Source organism: Cavia porcellus, unplaced genomic scaffold (genome assembly GCF_034190915.1).
Source record: "Cavia porcellus strain 051 isolate PalLab524CR breed Dunkin Hartley unplaced genomic scaffold, mCavPor4.1 scaffold_25, whole genome shotgun sequence".
Lineage (NCBI taxonomy): Eukaryota > Metazoa > Chordata > Mammalia > Rodentia > Caviidae > Cavia > Cavia porcellus.
The window spans coordinates 4,526,005-4,544,086 of NW_026947508.1; the positions used below are offsets into that span (position 1 = coordinate 4,526,005).

Genomic DNA, 18,082 nt, shown 5'->3' on the forward strand with positions numbered 1-18,082 from the left:
TATCTCAGTTTAAATTCCTCCTACTCAGGGAAGGTAGAAAACAGGTGAAAATGACGTCAGCTTCCCCAGTGCACGTGAAAGTTCACATCTCATGTTCATCAAATGAGTTTGATGTGAGAAATAAGAATTTATTAAAATAGGAATAAGAGGGCTGGGGATGTAGCTCAGTGGCACAGCGCCTGTCTGGCACGCGCAAGGTCCCGAGTTCAATTTCCAGTACAAATGTATGTATGATCGAACTGTAAACTGCAGTATTTCATAAATGTATTCATTTATAGCAAAGAAAAAAAAAAAGAAGAAGAAGTCAAATAGTACAGGGTGAAATCAGCAAGTATTTACCAAGCACCAGCTGGGTGCTGGGGTCGGTATAGATGCTGAGAATTCAACACTGGCCAAGATAGAATGGAGAAGCCCTTGTCTGGTGTTCACAGGAGCAGGGAGAGACCAAAGCGTAAATAGACAAGAAAATACTGAATGATATAAGCTATCAATGGGGGAGGGGTGGGGAACTATTTAGTGTTTACTTAGATGAGATGCTCAAATCGGTAAGAGTGATCCGTGGGGGAAAATTGGCAAACAGCCTGACAGCAGTTTCTTCGGTAGGGTGACTGGGGTAATTCTGGGTAGGGACCATGGGTGGCTGTTGCTAACATGGTAATGCATGGGTCCATTACTGAACGATCAGCTCAGAACAATAGCCGTTCCTTGTAGTCACAGCTGCTGCAGGAAGCTGAAGTAGACTTAGAGTCTTTGAAAACAGGGAGAGTTTTTGAGTCTGGACTTCCCACAATGCATTACTGTCACATGGTGAGTAAAAACGCTAGTGGACAGAATGGGGTGATCTGTGGGGAAAAGGGGACTGACCTAGGAGGTGTCTTCATTGCCAGTACAAGAGCAATGGTATTTTGGTAAACGGTTGGATTTTTGAGGTGGGGTGTTTTATAAATGTGTGATGAGAAATGTGTCTGAACTATGAAGAAACCGTCATGAGTGTCACTGACATTATTAACACTGATCGAGTCAGTGGTGGGTAGAGTGTGAAATGTGACATCAGAGTATCTGAATTTGACCAGGTCTGCAGGACCATATACAATCATTTCACCCTTCTGGACCTGGGTCTTGGCATCTGTAAGATGAAAAGTATGGTACTACTTTCCGGGAAGTATATTATATCTAAAGCCAATACATGAGAATGCTTCTTAAAAGTACGGAGATAATTGCCAGAAGAAGTAATTTATTTTTTGGCTTTTTGAGATAGGGTTTCACTATCTAGTTCAGGCTGGCCTTGAACTTACTTTGTAGCCTAGGCTGGCCTTGAACTCACAGTGATCCTCCTGCATCAGCCTCCTGAGTGGTAGAGCAGAAGAAATAATTTAGAGTTGAAAATATTTGCCTTTGGGGGAGCAGAACTGAGAGCTGGGAAGGAGAACTCCAAGGGCTGCTGCTGTGTAGTTAGCTCTGCTCGGCCGCAGTCCCTGCCTGGTGCAGTCTGCCATTTGGCAGGGTGATTCTCCGTCAGGTTACCTGTGCAGGGTAGCTGGGCTGGCTGTGTTCCACATGTAACCATTCTGAAGCCCTAGTTGCCGAGACAGTGGTAACTTCCTTGTGGAAGATTCCTCTGGCATTTCAAAAGTATAAAAGCATAGGCCTGATTACCAGATTCTACTGTGCAAAGCTTTCATCAGTCCTCTGTGGATACCCCTGGCCAAAATAATGCCCAAGCCCCAGGTTAAGGGATAGGATGTCTACTCTCCCAAGCGGATGGAAGGAGAAAGTGACTGCTCCTGAAAGGTTACTCGGTCTGCCTTAGGACTCGCGCTGTATGAATCTGAGAATAATTAAGGCCAGCTCAGATCAATTTCAGTTCTTGATGACAGTGAATTTGTACATCCTTTTAAAATAAAAACTTACATGCAGAGCTATAACAAAACAACTTGTCTTCTTTTAATTCATTTATGTATCTTTTTGAGACGGTCTCCCTATGCAGTTCAGCCTGGCCTTAGTTCATTTTGTAGCCCAGCTGGCCTCAAACTTGCAATGATTCTCCTGCTTCAGCTTCCTGAATGCTGGGATTACAGGAATTGGTCTTCTTTTAGTTTTCCATCTACTTAAATCCCTCCCGTTTGTTTTTGTTTTGAGACAGGGGCTTGCTGTGTAGTTCTGGCTAGCCCCCTACTCACTACATAGCCCAAGCTGGCCTCAAACTCCTTCAAAGCTCAAGGAAGTGGCTTTTACCTGCTTGCTTCCCAAACAGAAGTAAAGTCATTCTGGAATTGAATTCCTAAAATGCTTTTTTCTTAGCCTATCAAATGTTTAAGCGCATTTTCAAACATTTTTACAAGTACACAATGTTGCATACATGACTTCACAACTTTTAAAACTGAATAAAAAGCACTATTTAATCTCCCTGCTGGCGAGCGTGCCAAGTGGCTCAGCTTGTGCGAGGTGCTGAAATATGCTTCCCACTTCTGGGAATTTATCCTCCACAGTACTTGCCCTAGTAGGCCATACGTATAAAGTTATTTGGGGCAGAGGTGTCCGTACAGAAAATGATCGGAAAAGACCTCCTTATCAGTAACCTGTAGCACGTCTCCGTAAGGCCTGCTATATGGCAGAGAGGGGTTCTTTTTAATATGGAACAGTTCCAAGACGTTCCTGTGATAAATGCACACAGCTGAGGTTGTGGGGGAAAGGTTCAGAACAAAGTATAGGATTTTTTTTTTTTTTTTTGGTATCAGAAATCAAACTCAGGATCTCATGCTTTCCAGGCAGGTGCTGTGCTGCTGAGCTATATCCATGGCCCCATTTTTAAAATTTATTTTATTTATTTAGACAGTGTCTCACTATGCAGTTCAGGCTGGCCTTGAACTCATGCGCCACCACTCCCAGCACAGAGTCCACATTTTTATGCAAGAAAGGAGGAAAATAATAGCTCTATTAGCATAAAGAAGTGCTGGAAAGAATTGCAGGAAATAAAGATGTTACCTGTGGGAGGGAGGGACGGAACACAGTGAGGACAGGGATAGACATCTGTTTGGTGTAATTCTAATTATCTTGGTTTTTTGAACTGGCAGATGTATGAGTACTCACGGTGAGTGCAGTGGCTCGTGCTTGTAAACCCAGCAGTCTGGGAGGCTGAGGCAGGAGGGTCCCAAGCTTGAGCTCAGACTAGGCAAATTAATAAGACCCTATCTCAAAATCATAAACCAAAAGGGCTGTGGATGTAACTTGCTGAGGAAGCCCCGAGTTCAGTCCTCAGTACTGAAAACCCAAAGGGTCCGTATTCAAAAATTTAAGAGAGAAATTAAGTCCACTAAGTCCTTACTGCCTTGTCTGCTCAGCATTGCTGTAGTGCTTCGACGCGGCAGCAGCAGAACTGTTTTGCTGGCGGTTCAGATACTGGTTAAACAGGCCACCACGGGCCACCTGTTTTCCTGGGTACAGTACACCTTGTTTATATAGTCCTGTAATTTTTGCTATAGTACTGCGATTTTATGTTATGCAAGTTATAGAAATAAAAGCCAAGTCAGCAAGTTGGAGTTTCCTTTGACTACTTTGTTCTGAATATTGCACGTACTGTGCATGATCCCTCATTAACAACTAAGTCGCAGGAACCGAGATCTAAAACGAGGAAAGCCTGTATTGGGGGCTGAACCCAGACCTTTCACTGCGATCCATAAACTGCGCAGGCTGGGCTTGAACCTATGATCCTCCTGCCTCAGCCTCCCCATGTGCTGGGTTACAAGCATTTGACGACTCTCTGTAAGTGCTGGACAGAGTCGCCGGGACCTGGTGACCTAGTGTGGGGACCAGGGCCAGGATGATCTGGAAGAAAGGGTCTTAGCAGAAAGGAGGGAGGGAGTAAAACCAGAAGACGATGCTGGAAAGGAAAGAAAGGCAGCCGGGAGTGCGCAGCAGCAGCTCTGAGGAAGGTACTAATTCCTAAAACAGCGGGCCTGTCGCCCCTCTGCTCGCCGCCAGAGCGCGCTCTACTCCCGGCGCTCGCCGGCCAGGCGGGACTGTGCCATTCTCGGAGCGGCCGGGGGGAGGAGTTCATGCGCCTTCCCCTCCGCAGTCCTGGGGGGGGGGTGAAGTGGGCTCTACCGGAAGTGACGCGCCGTGACCCGGAAGCGGTGCGAAACTGCGCAGGGCGGCCTGAGGGACGGGCGTGCAGTGAGTGCGCGGCCCGCTTTAGTCTGGCAGGGTGAGTGGTTTCGGGCCGCGGGACCCCCGCCCCTGGCGGCGGAGCGAGAAGGGGCGCGGCGTGCAGGTCGGCCCACTGCCGCGTGGCCAGGCCGCAGGTCGGGCGGCCTGGCGGGGTTGCACTCCCTGCGGCGCCTGTCCGAAAGTCAGCGGCCCGGCGCGGCCCGGCGGCTCGGAGCTCGGCGACTGCGTGTACCGACACGGCTTCCCTGAGGCCGGTGCACGGGGGCAGACCCCAGACAGACGTAGGCTGAGGGCGATGTGGCCGCCCGGGGGCGCCAGTGGTCACCCCAGGCCGGGGAGCGCCGCCCTTCCCAGTCCTAGAGTGGGCCCAGGTATTCCGTAGCCTCGACGCCCACGTTTTTAGTGGTTATCAGAATCAAGGGGCAAAATCTCCTCCACAACTCTTTGGAGCTAGTTGCAAGAAAGCTACGTAAGTTTTTGCCCAGTTTTTCTACCAAACAGTACTTGAAGCTAGTCTTCGTGAAGAGCATTGTGTGTCGTGCAAGATCTACATACTTGTGATTTAGGGAATCTGGTATTTAATAGATTTTTAGAAATTGGGTTTAAGCCAGGTGTGGTGACCCACACCTGTAATCCTAGCACTCGGGAGGCTGAGGCAGGAGGATCGCCCTGAGTTTGAGGCCAGCTAGGGCTACATAGTGAGTTCAAAGCCAGCCTGAACTAAACAGTGAAACCCTGCACCAAAAAAGACCAAAAAAAGGAAAAGAATTTAAGAAAATGCGGTAAAAGAAAACATAAACAATACTAACGCATATTAATAACCTTCCTGCCCTCCTCTTTCAGCAGTTGAAACTGCTGTGTATGTCAAGGTTAACCCAAAATGCTTTTTTCCATATCAGAACTGTTTCCCTACAAGGTATTACTCTGCTTGAAAAGATTCCAATACTAAAAATATTTGGGTATTCTAGAATGTCACAGGAAACGTGAAATATTTTTTAATTTTTTTTTTTTTTTAGGCTGTAAAAACAAATAACAATGGCTTCAAAGAGAGCCCTGGTCATCCTGGCCAAAGGAGCCGAGGAGATGGAGACAGTCATCCCTGTGGATGTCATGCGGCGTGCTGGGGTGAGCCCTGCTGTGTGCTGGCCCTCCTTGGGGGCATGTTGAATTACACAGTGTTCAGCGTGCGTGGTGGAGTACTTCAAATACATGCCACACTACAGTGATTGCATAATCATGAAGTGTGTTTAATACACATTTTAGCCCCCCCCCCCCTTTTTTTATATTTTGCCTGTTTTGGACCAGTTTTTCCCTTGCTTCCTCCTTCCTTTCTTCTCTCCTTTCCGTCCTATTTTTTTCTTTCTTTGCTGCCCATCCATCCACCCTTGAGCTAGTGTCTCCCTCTGTTGCCCAGGTTGGCCCTGAAATCCTGGGCTCAGGTGGTTGTCCTGTCTCAGCCTCCCATAGCTGGGAATACAGATGTGTGCCAGTGTGCCCAGCCTCAGACTCATTTCTTAAAGAGAAAATGCTCTTAAAGAAACACACCCCGTACTGGCAAAGAAAGAAAAGAAAAATTCCCTTGAAGCCTCCTTTGTCAATTTCGCCAGTCCTCTGACCCTCAGCCCAGCACCTTCCTCACAGGAGTGCGTGGCCTTAGCCTCTCGCTCTCTTGTGTGTCCGGCTGTGTCGTGTGTGCCACGTACGTCTGTCCAGCACGGCAGCACCCACTTCAGTGGCACCAGCTGTGCCAGGCTGCGTTCTAAGCACGTCTGTAAACCTTATGACAACCCTGTGAGTAGGTATTGAGGAAGCTGAGACAGAGCTGCTGAAAAATTTGAGAAGAGCCACAGCGTGGATGTGGGCAGTCTGGCCTCAGTCTGTTTATACTTTGCTGGTTCTCAGACATCAAAATCTTTCCTGACATTGCTGTTTAGTTTCATATCTTTTTTTTTTTTTTTTTTTTTTTTTGTCGGTACCAGGGATCAAACTCATGACTGCCTGGTTGGAAGGCAGGTGCTTATGCCGCTGAGCTAAATCCCCAGCCCCTAGTTTCATATCTTGCAAACAGGCCACATCCCTTCTAGTCTAATGACAGCCCAGTAACACTGTAATATACTTAGTTTTTTGCTTTTGAATCCAGAGATTGGTGTATGCTAAGCAGACACTGTGCATTGAGCTGTGTCCCCAGACCTGGAAATACTCTCACAGCTTTACATGCAATGCAGTGCATCTTAAGTTTTTGGTTCTGTACCTGAAAGTAGAATTGTAGGCTCAAGGATATACGTAGTCAGTATCGCTAGATTTTGCCAAATTGCCTTCCACTGTCCAGCAATCTGCGTTCAGCAGCAGGGGAGGAAAATTCCCGGTTTTCTGGATTACCTCTTGGTACCTCAACTTTTTTGCTATTTGCCAGGTACAGTGGTGTTTTGTTGCTTTACTGTGCATTTCTATCTTAGGAAAGTGTGGCGAGGTTTAAATGGCCGCAGTGACCTTACAGGGTTGGTTATTAATAGGATGACCCGTAATTCATCTCTCAGACCAGAGCTCCTATGGGAGAAAGGTTGGGGGCCAGACCTTGTTAGAGTAGCTTAAATTCAGCATGGTTTTGTTGCAGTGTTTCCTACAAGTGACTTTAAAACACGTGTAAGCTGTGAAAATGTCAGCTCTTAAAATGTATGCTTCTGCATTCCTGAATGTCATGATGTCTTTCTTTTAGATTAAAGTCACCGTTGCAGGTCTGACTGGGAAAGACCCCGTACAGTGTAGCCGTGATGTCGTCATTTGCCCTGACACAAGTCTTGAGGAAGCAAAAAAGGAGGTTTGTTCTCCATACGTGAAGTTCTCCTTCACAGGTTTTTTCATTAGTTTCCTGATGGATGCAAGACTGCCGTTAGCATGAACTTCTTAGAAACTTACTTTGTTTGGGGTCTTCTCTACCCTGCTGGCAGGCCAAGGACTGTACCGTGCTCCTCTGTGTCTGTGGAACTTGGCCCCTGCTGGGGACCACATGTGGTCAGTAAAGGGGCGCCTGGTGGCTGGGGGACTAAGGTGGGAGGGTGCCAGGTGCCATTGGTATTGTTCTGGCTTACAAAGACATCCTTGCTTCTGATGGAAATGGTTTTATTGTTTTTGTTTTTTATCTGATAATAAGAATCAACTGCCCCATTTCTCATTTACTTTGTATTCCTATTTCCAGTCTTGTTTTGAGACAGGGGTCTCACTAAGTTGCCCAGGCTGGGCTCAGACCTACAATCCTCCCGCCTTAGCCCCCCAGGATGCCAGAATTGCAGATGCACACTGCCGTGCCTGGCACTCGTAATCCTGTTTCTGAAGTTACTTCTCCCCGTGGAGTGACACAGAACAGGTGTGGGAGCCCTTTGACATGGGACAGCTCCTTGATGAGTGGCTGGATTAAGGGAAGGCCGACAGGTCTCCTTACACCGAGTCACTGTGCCATTCCCTTCAGAGTGGTGGTCCTTCTCTTGAAGGTTGACAGACTCCTGTTCTCTCCTGGAAAGCTGGGGTCCCTTTCCTCAGCAACAGGCCACTCAGACCCCTGTGCACAGCCTGTCACAGGGTCAGGTGTAACAGGCCGGGGCAACAGTGGCTCTGTCATCTGGAGGCAGAGATAGGGTGGCTTCAGGGCTGTGATGGCCCTGCTGCAGCTGGAGCAGGTTCCCTGTGCTGGGCCGTTGTTACAGCCGGGGAAAGTTTCCTCCTCTCTGTGACCGCTGCTATTCACATTTGAATTCCTGAAACTGGTAAACAGCTTGTTAGACGCACAAAGTAGAAGTAAAGATTCCCTTTACTCATTCATTCATTCATTCCCTTTACTCAGCATTGTGGGGCTTTAGATTAGTGGTTACCTTTTATAGGTATTTAACTTCACATTCTAAAAGGGACAAACACATTTTCTGATTAGAGTTTTACATGGGATGTTTGTGAGTGTACATAGCTCTAAAAAGTAAATATTGTTGTAAATGTATATACTAAGTATTTTCTTTAATGACTAAATTTTTTAACATCTTTAAGTATTAAGGCAATTTTCCATTTTCTGATTTTAGCAAGCTTGAAATCTGGGATGTTTTGATGTTTGGGATACTTAAAATATTATTTTTTCCTTCCCTCTCCAAATTCAATTTTTCTTAAAGTTTAGAGTATTTTTCTTGTGCTTTTTACTTAAAATGTGTTTTTCTTTGTTTTAGCAATTGCTACCTTTATTCCTGTTGCAGCTCTAGACTTAAGTGTGAAGCCAAAAAGATGAATGAGTGTGTTACTTTTCTTGTTGCTAAGAAAATACACGCGACATCTGGCGGGCGTTAAAGGGGGAAATGTTTGTTCAGCTCACAGTGTGGATGTTTCAGTCCGTAGTTGGCCAAGTCCTAGGCAGGGTGCGGCAGAGGGGCGTCACAGAGGAGAAAATGCCCAGCGGGCAGAAGACAGCAAAGCAAACGGGGGCCTTAGAGCTCTTTCCTGCCCTTTGATGCTCTGTCTAGCCAGCGGCACGAGGGTACCGGTCAGTGAGCTGATTTAGTAGTCACACCCCGAATCCCAGCATTGCCCCAGGAGTCGGTCGCACACTCTAGATCCAGCCCCCGCTGAAAAAGCCCCACATGCCTGCATGAGGCTTGGGGGACATCTGGACACAGCCGTAACAGTGTCCCTCTCTCCTGCCCACCTCCCCACACTCCCTGCTGCAGCTGATGTCCTTTGGTCTGGGAGAATGTGGGTGTACATAAGACATCTGTGCACACACAGTGTACATAGCTTTTCATGTGTGTGCCGGGGTCTCGTCGCACTGCTCAGGCCTGTTGCCTCAGTCTCCTGAGGGAGCAGGGCTATCGACAGGCTATCGATTTTTGTCTTTTCACAAGAGTACAATTTTTATTACACTTGATGCTTTGCAGTGTTACTGTATCCAGATTTCCTGTGTTTTTTGCTAACTAAAACAGCTGCAGCATTGGGATAACTTGGTTTGCTTCACTGTCTTTTGTTCGATCGTGGTTTTGGTTTTGGTTCTGGGGCTTGAACCCTGGGCTTCCTGATGTAAAACATGTGTTGTGCCGCTTTTGACAGTGCTTAGATTATCTCTTACATTTCACTTGTGATTTAAAATGAAGCTGTGGGCTGGGGATTTAGCTCCGTGGCTTAAGTGCCTGCCTGGCAAGTGCAAGGTTGTGAGTTCGATCCCCAGTGTCAAAATAAAATAAATAGATAAAACGCAGCTGTGTAGACTGTTGGCTTCGTGCCCACTTAAAATGAGCCTTTCTGTGTTTGTCCCCACTGTCCCAGGGCCCCTATGACGTGGTGGTTCTGCCTGGAGGCAACCTGGGCGCGCAGAATCTGTCTGAGGTAAAAAGCCCTGGGTCCCGTCCTGAGGCCGCAGGGCAGTGGGCGTATGCTGCCCAGCGAGTTAGTGCCCGGCCCTTCAGGAGAGGCCGGGCATGGACGCAGACCAGGAGTAGCTAAAATCAATGCGGTGGGCCCCAGAAACCAGTGCTCGTGATGCTGGGGTGGCTCTGCGCAGAGCCCAGCCCTCCTCTGGGGAAGCGGCAGGGGCAGGGGGGGCAGCCGAGCTGGACGCCGCTCCCCGCTTTCCCGGCTCTCCTGAGCACGGAGCGCTTTCCTTTCCTCCCAGGGCTGCCCAGCTGCAGGAGGCCCGGAGGGGGGCAGACAGCTGTGCGCTGCTTAGTGATTTGCGGGGCGTTGGCTTTGTGGAGTTTTTGCGAAGTAGATTAGACTGTCGGGCTGTGAGCAGACAGCGGGCCCCGTAACCGGCTTGCTTTGGTTCTCTGCCCAGTCGCCAGCCGTGAAGGAGATCCTGAAGGAGCAGGAGGGCAGGAAGGGCCTCATCGCCGCCATCTGTGCAGGTACAGTGCCGCCTGGAACGGCCCCTGGGGAGCGCGGGCCAGCAGCGGTCCCGCCCCGCCGCCTCTGCTGCCCTGCGAGCCCTGGGTCTGCATCCTGTGACACCGAGAGAGAGAGCGCCCTCTGGGATCCACTGGACAGCGCAGGAGTCAGCAGGAGCCACCCTCGGGCTGGTCCCTCCACTGCGCCCTGGCTGGTGTCCCTGCTTCTCGGCCGGAGAGGCCCAGGCCCTGCAGCTAGGTGGGGTGTCCCCGGGGCTGCAGCTTAGTCACACGCTGCTCTCCCGTACCATCGCCTCGGCTTGGATCTGTTGTTTGACTTTTCAGAGAAGTCACGGCCCAGGCCTTTGCCTCTCAGTGGCAGTGCTGAGTGCCGGCCCTGGGTCCAGGGGTCGGAGCGGCACGGGGCAGTGCCGGGTCCTGACATCGTCACAGGCCTGACACCAGCAGGTCAGAGCTGTCACTCGGGCAGGGCACTGAGCTCTTGTGTTTGGGCCGGGGCGCAGCTCAGTGAGGAGGGCAAGCGTAGCATGCGTGAGGGCCCGGGATTGGCACCCGGTGCCCCGCCCGCAGACAGTGACCAGGGTCCCCACAGGCGCTGCGGGTCTGGGGCTGCATGCTTGAGAGCTGCTGTGGGAGAGAGCGAGAAGGTGGGCAGCCCTGGCCGTAGTGGCCTGGGGCTGGGTAGGCAGTGTCCATCTCTGTTGCTGCACGTGGGGCTCCTTCCTGGTGCTTTGACCAAAGGGGCAAGTGAGGGTTTGCCTGGGTCGCTTCCCTGACGATTCTGGTGAATGAAGACCATAGACACTTTGTCCTTCGGCGTCACTGTCCTTCAGTGGCATCCCCACTGCGCTCACTGCCCTGCGCCCAGGCAGCTGTGTGCCGTGCTGGGAAGTCGGCCTGTCCGTACCCGGGAGACAGGAAAGAGAGGATACTCTGTGGCACTTTTCCCCAGAGGCGGCCTAGCACTGCCATCCTGGCTCCAGTGTGCCAACCAGGAGAGGGGCGCGGGGGTGCAGAGCAGATGGAAGAGATTCGGAAGGGCCCGTTGGCTGAGTCTTCTGACATCTTGCAGGGGAACTAGAGATAGTTGTGCACTCAGAGAGTGGCAGCCCCTGCACGGAGGGAGCTGGAGAAAGCGGAGGGAGGAGCCCCTGCCCTGGGGTCTGGGTCCCAGGTCCGGAGGGGCTGCTGCAGCCAGGGAGCTGGCCAGGCGCTCCTTTCCTTCATGTCCACTGGGTGGCGCTGCAGGGCAAGGGTCTGGCTGCTGTTTCCTCCTGGTCTGGTGCTTGGGAGGATCATGCGGCCCTGTGCCTGCATCAGAACCTCAAGCTGAGAGCCCAAGGGTCTCTTTCTGACTTCCCGAATGATGCCGGGTCTGGGGTCACAGCAAGCCCACAGCAAGTGTGCAGCACGCGGTTGCCGTGGTAACGTCGCTGTAGGCGGCAGCCTTACCAGCCTGAAGGGAGCAGCCCGAGGATCCGCGCCTCACTGTGGCCGCTCCTCACCGCACAGTCACCCTAGGCGCAGTTTGAGAGTAAGGCAGGGTGGGCTCCTTAGCTCTTCAGGTCCTAGTAGACAGAGAGGTGACTTAAGAATTGAGTGATGACCTAAAATTTACTGCCATATGTGACCGTAAGTGGAGTCATGTGTTTGAGACTTGTTTTGTTTCAGAGAAGGTCTCTATCTAGTTTGGGCTGGTTTTGAACTCACTATGTAGCCAGGCTGGCCTCAAACTCTAGGAGATCCTCCTGCTTCAGCCTCCAGAGTGCTAGGATTACAGGTGTGCACCATCATGCCTGGCTCATTTGAGACTTTTTAACTTTTATTTGGTCTTTTTTTTTTTTTTTTGGTCTTTTTGAGACACGGTTTCACTGTGCAGTTCAGACTGGCCCCAGACTCACAGCAGTCCTCCTGCCTCAGCCTTCTGAGTTGGGATTACAGGTGTGCACCACCACATCTGACCTCAAGACTTTTTTTTTTGTCTTTTTCATTTTTATTGGTACCGGGGATCGAACTCACGACCGCCTGACTTTTAAGGGCTACACTCAGACTTGCTTGAGTGGACCACTTGATGCTGGGCAGGGAGCTTCAGTACCCAGTGCTCTTGGTCTGGTCTTAGCTTGGCTGGAACGAAGCCGAGCACCGAAGGTCCCTGCTGCCGTCTCCTAGAGTTACGGGCAGCCTGGCAGGTTTGCTGAGCCACGCGCACATGCACCCTCGTCCCAGTGCAGCGTGAGCCCAGCGGTCTCACTCAGGCAGCTGAGATGTAGGGCATGAGAAGACCGTTTTGAGAGCTTGCAGGTACTACAGTCTTTGTGACTTTAGGCTTTGAGGCCCGCTAGCTACAGAAGCTGTCGTGGTAAGCACTGGAGTTGGCCATCTTCAGTGAATACACTGGGCTACAAATCTGGGCAGTTGCCTGGGCATTTTACAGACCTCGCCTTGAGAAGCAGGCCGAGCTTCCCACGGGTCTGCACCTGCGTGGTCTTAGGAACCCACGTGTCTTGTGCCTGTTTCCTGGACTGTTGCGCTGATCCCCCAAGTTTCTCTTCAGGTAGTGCGCTGTGCTCATTAGTGCCTTCCCACCGGGCACCTCTGGATGGTGGGTGTTCATTTCCCACTTTAGCTAGAAAGGTAACATTGTAAGAGAGAGAGAGTGCAGGAGGTAGAGGGTGCCAGTCCCCTGGCCTCGCGCGGGGCCTCCCTGTGCGGGGCACGCTGTGCTCCTGCGGGTGCCTGCGGGTGGCAAGGTCACGCTCTGGTTAGACGCCCCTGAAGTGTTAGGGGCTGCGCACAGCTCCACCAGAGGGGCGCAGCACGCAGCTTGTAGAAGCCGGACTTCTCCTTCCAAGAAGCGCTTCCTGTCAGAAGCGTAATCCTTTTTAGATGGGAGCCTCGTGATTGGGAAGAGCGCTTTACTGAGGCAATTTCTAAAGCTTGGGTTTCTTTGCGTCTGCACTCAGATCTTTTTATGAATCTTATTTTTAGGTCCCACAGCTCTGTTGGCTCATGAAATAGGCTTTGGAAGCAAAGTTACAACGCACCCACTTGCTAAAGACAAGATGATGAACGGGAGTAAGTACATGCTTATGTTTTGTGCACAGAGGGCCCGCACAGCGTGACACAGCACTTGGGCTCCCCAGTCGCGCCCTCCGAGGGGCTCAACCTGGCCAGAGAGGGGTGCCCGCCCCCAAGTGTCACCAAGTGCGGGCGGTCACAAAACGCCAGTTTAGGTAGTGTTCTTTCTAAACACTTTGTCAGCAGCTGAGGGTAAAATTTCAACCCCAGCAGTAGATTCCGACAGCGCCCTTTCACCCGAGGTCCAGAGCAGAGCCCAAGCCCAGCCTGCTGCCTGCGGACACGTGCTGTCACGCGTCCTGGGAGGCCTGTGTCTCCCGTTAGTTGTCTTGATGGAATGCGCGATCAGCGGAGCGGGCAGTGCAGAAGGGGGGTGAGAGGCTGGGCTCGCCTGCTCCCCACCCCCTCCTCTTGGCCCAGGTGACACCTGGAGGTGTCTCGTGGGGCTCTGGAACTTCCTTTGCACACGGTGCTCTTTTTTATAGTTTTGCACAGATGAAGCCTGCCAAGTGCAGGGGTCTGCAGCCTGCTTTCCTTGATTCTGAGCTGGGCTCCAGCTGTGTTGCTAGGCTGCCCTTGACCTCGTCGGTGCCAGGGGTTCTCCTGCCTCAGCCTCTTGGGAGCCGGGCGCGCGCTTGCGCAGCTGCAGCCTGCCCCTTTAGCTTAGCTGTGCCCTTTACCACCTGCTGAGGGGCAATGGCAGGGCTTCATCCCTCAGAGCCTGTTCCTCATCTGTCGCTGGAGGGTCGGTGGCGGGCTTTTGGAGCTAGTGTGAGCCTGGCCAGGAACCGGGTCCCTCTCCTGCTGCCACCATGAGGGGCTGTCACAGGCCACATGTGGACACGGGAAAGGCCACCTTCCCCGACCACCCTCTGCGTGGCCACCGTTGGCTGTCCCAGTGCCAGAGCAGACAGATTGGGACACTTTTCATGCCAATAAAGCTTTATTGACAAACCCAAGTTCCGGCCTTCAGTTGCTGACCCTGTCTGTCCCCAGCTGTCCCATGGGTTTTCCCTGAAGAGATGGCTTGGCTTTGGGGTTTTTTCCCAAGAGTTTTAAAAAAAGAAAGAAAGTCAAGGTGCGCTCTTTTGAGCCCAGGTGCCGACCACCAGCCCTGCGAGCCAGTGCACCCTGGGCTGGGGTCCTCTGCCCGCTGTGCTTCGTCCCTGTCACTAGGTGGCGCGGCTGCCAAGCCCAGCCCTCTTCTCTGTGGTGCCTGTGAGTGCTACCCGTGCAGCTGGGGTGCTGCCCGCCTGGGTCAGGCCAGCCTGGTCTGGCGCAGCCTGGCCCTGGGAGGGGAAGGAAACCTGATGCCAGCCAGGACCCTGTGCTCCCGCAGCAGTGCGAGCAGGCAGTTTTTGAAGGTTTCCCGAGTCTCTCAGGGAAAGAAAGGGACGCGGGGAACGGGGGCGACTCCAGAGGAAGCGCAGGCTGTGCTGCAGGGTCTGGGCGGGTGTTCCGCACTCTGTCTGTAGCCGGCGCCCCGAGTGACCCGGAGTGGCCTGGAGTGCGCCCGAGTGTCCTGGCCCGGCCAAGGGCAGGGTGGGGTGCGTGCCCATGTCAGGGCCTTAGAACACCCCAGCGTCCTGAGGCTGCCCACTGCCGGTTGGTTCCCTGTCACAGTCGCCAGCAGCTGGTAGTTGAGCTCTGATCGCTGGCTCCTCCACCAGGTTCTGGGCGCTTCTCCCCCACGGCTCCTGTGCAGTGGGCCGCCCCAGCTCCTTGGACAGGTCCTTTCCTTGCAGTCTGGGGGCAACCCAGGGGACCTTGCGCACCAGGGAGTGGGGTTAGGGCCCCTTCCCGGAGCTTTGCGCTCAGCTTCCGGCTCATTGGCCAGGGGAGGGGACCAGGCAGGTTGGGGTGGTGCCGGAGCCTGCCGGAAGGGACAGCACCTTGTGCATCAGAGGTCCTTGTAGGCCCAGGGCTGGGGCGCGTGGGGCTGAGGGAGGACCCCTGGGAGCGGGCCACCGGAGGGGAGTTAGAGGCCAGCAGAGGAGGCAGCACCGCAAGGGAAGTGCCACGAGGCCGGGCCTTGGTTCAGAGGGAGCGCCACAGCCGCAGCTCCGGCTGGGACAGTCGGGGTGGCTCGTGGGCCTGTCCCAGCCCTGGGTGCTCTGGGATTCCTGGGTTGGGGGGAGCGGGTGAGGGCTGCAGAGTGTCGGGGTGGGGCCTGGCCGTGAGTGGCTTGGTGGCCAGCGTGCTGGGACGGTGACTGGCGCCGTGTGGTGGTGGCACTGCGCTGCCCGTCAGGTCTCGGCCTCCTCTCTCCGCTGCAGATCATTACAGCTACTCGGAGAGCCGCGTGGAGAGGGACGGCCAGGTGCTCACCAGCCGCGGGCCGGGCACCAGCTTCGAGTTTGCACTGGCCATCGTGGAGGCGCTCAGTGGCAAGGAGGTGGCACAGCAGGTGAAGGCGCCGCTCGTGCTCCGGGACTAGTGCCATGCGGAAGCTGAGGCAGGACGGGGCACCAGGGCCCGAGCCCCCACAGAGCACGGTGGCCACCGGTCCAGAGCCCCGTGCCCGCTGCAGGGCCCTGGGCTTCCCAGCCTATACCTGTGTCCGTGCATTTCCGAATAAACCGGCAGCTTGCAGGCTGCTCACAGCTGTGGCCTGTCTCCTGTCTTTCTTGCCGTCCAGTTCCGTATCCACCGATGGAGCACCGGAAGGGGAGGACAGGGCACATGGAAGGGCTTCGGCTGCGGGAACATGCTGTGCCAGTACCAGTGAGCGGGGTGGCAGCACTTGGAATCCCAGTGCCCTGGAGGCTGAGGCAGGAGGGTCGCAAGTTCAAGCCCGGTCAGGGCAACTCAGTGAGCCCCTGTCTCTAGACAAACAGGGCTGGGTGCCACCAGCACAGAGGCCCCGGGCTCAACTCACTATCGAAGAACAGAACGGCAGAAACCACCGATGAGGTCACTGTCAGGGTGTGTTTACAGAGCAGCCGCTCTGCATGTGCCGAGCATCCTTGGAGGAGTTAGGCGTCCCGAGGCTGCCCAGCACCCGCCTGCGCGCCCTCCGGTGAGGCTGCCGAGCCCTCCTGGGAATCAGCCACTCCTGGGTAGGTGGGATGTGCATGGCCCGGGCCCACAACCAGAGCTTTGCTCCTGACCACACCAGCCAGACTAGAAGACTCGCTCCAGGGCTGTGCGTGCTACTGGGTTCCACCTGCTGGTGCGGTGGAGAGGAGACCCTGAGCAGGAGCGCTGGCAGCCACCTTGTTACCCTGAGGGAGCAGCTCCCAACCCAGAGGCCGAGGTAGCTATTAGCTGGGTAACTGCACCTTTGGGTGAGCAGTAAAGACAGTGCAAAGCCAAGGAGCCAGGACTGTACATCGCCGGGGGCTGACCCTGCAGGAGCACAGGACGTTCTCTCTGGTCAGCACCTGGTGGGGCCGGGACCAGCCACTGCAAGGGGTGGCCCGTGTCCTCTCACAGCTGATGAGGAGGGCAGGGGAGGTGAGCACAAACCTAAAGACTCATCCTAAGGGGAAGGGTAGAGAGGCAGAAGCCCACCGTGAGGGACCTGGAGAAGCCAGGTGGGAGGCCGCAGAGACGGGAAGTTGAAGGCCCTGAGGGGAGGGCTCGGCTGGGCGTCCCGGTGCCCTCAGGATGATGGGACTGACTTCCTCCCAGCCCTGACGGTGTGTGCGTGTGCGGCCCGGCAGTGTCCCCCCTGTGCCCCTCCTGGCGTAGGTCTGAGCTGGCGGCATCTACATGGCAAGGTCAGTGCCGGGTGGGGTGGGGACATGGTCTCTACCAAGTCGAATCAGCAGCGATCGGAGCCCAGGTCAGGGGCCACCTGGTGACAGGACAGAGCCGGGCTTCCGGCCATCCTGCACTTTGTGGCTATGGCCAGTGGCGGGCGGGAGCTGCGGCTTCCTGTGCTGCACCCGCGTGGCGCTGCTGGGGTGGGAGGGACAGGTGGCTTGTGCAGGGACTTGTTCTTGGGCCCACAGCAGCGGGCTCTGCCTCTTCCTCAGCCCGGGCTACCCAAGGTCAGAGTCCACTCCTGGCTTCTTGCTCCTTTTTTGACGCAAGTTCATTCACCTTGGAGACCACCGCTGAGGGTGAGGCTGGGAGGGGCAGAGAGGCTCAGCACCCAGAGCTCTGCCACCTTGGCCTCAGCGAGAGCACCCTCAGAGGAGACTCAGCCCGGGGTGGGTGACAGCCACTCCAGCGGGCTCTGCTGCCCAGGGGCTCGGGCGCCGGGAGGGGCTGTGACCCAGGCTGGGTCAGTGGGCGCACTGGGCTGTCACTTGCCGTTTCCTTTGTACGTCACACAGATGGCATCACCGCCCGCCCCTTGGTTTTCACTTACAGGGACCCGCACCACGCTCCCCTCCGGGGTGGGCAGACGCCTGCCGGCAGCACACTCAGTCCAGCCAGCCAGCGACCTACAAAGTGACCATTGTCTCACCCCAGTAAGAGGAAGACAAATCCAGTCTCTTGAGAACTTGCGAACCCGTCTGTCCTGTGCCATGGGACAGTCGTAAAATCAGAGGCTGCAGTCCACAGGGAAGGGTGCTCTTCAGCTGCAGACGAGGAGGGTGAGGGTGCCACCGGCCAGGTCATCGGGCGCCTGGCAACCTGGCCGCCTGCTGGACTTCCCCCGGCAGGGACGAGGACATTACCTTCCCTGAAGCGGACTCTGCAGAGTCAGCTGCCGTCCTGAGAAAATGCCCACCTTTGCCCATGCTCGGGCAGCAGCTGGGTGGCCTATTACCCAGGCTTTGCTTTGAGCCAGGCCCCCTGGCCAGCAGAGGGGAGGCTTTGCCGCCACCGCCACTGTCAGTGCCGTCACCCCCAACCCCCCTGCGTCACCACCCCGACCTCAGCAGCATTGCCATCCTACCCCCACTCACGTCACCCTCACTACCTGAGCTCACAGGGGCCGGTTAGGCTCCCCAGCAAGTCCTGGCGAGCAGGATCCAGAGCTGCTGTGTCCCCTCACGGCCACCTGCTGCGGG

General features: G+C 54.2%; 1 protein-coding gene across 2 annotated transcripts; it reads left to right on the forward strand.

Annotated features, from left to right (window-relative positions):
• The first annotated feature begins 4,049 nt into the window (after positions 1–4,049).
• Park7 (Parkinsonism associated deglycase) lies at positions 4,050–15,724 on the forward strand. Of its 2 annotated transcripts, none has more exons than XM_003471451.5 (7): positions 4,050–4,204; positions 5,184–5,292; positions 6,884–6,985; positions 9,460–9,519; positions 9,968–10,037; positions 13,026–13,112; positions 15,392–15,724. In XM_003471451.5, the coding sequence occupies exons 2-7, from the start codon at positions 5,203–5,205 to the stop codon at positions 15,550–15,552; spliced, it is 570 nt and encodes a 189-aa protein (XP_003471499.1). In that variant the 5' UTR covers positions 4,050–4,204; positions 5,184–5,202; the 3' UTR covers positions 15,553–15,724. The 2 variants fall into 2 exon arrangements, with proteins under 2 accessions (XP_003471499.1, XP_063091509.1); XM_063235439.1 differs by having other exon boundaries at positions 4,179–4,636.
• The last annotated feature ends 2,358 nt before the right edge of the window (positions 15,725–18,082 follow it).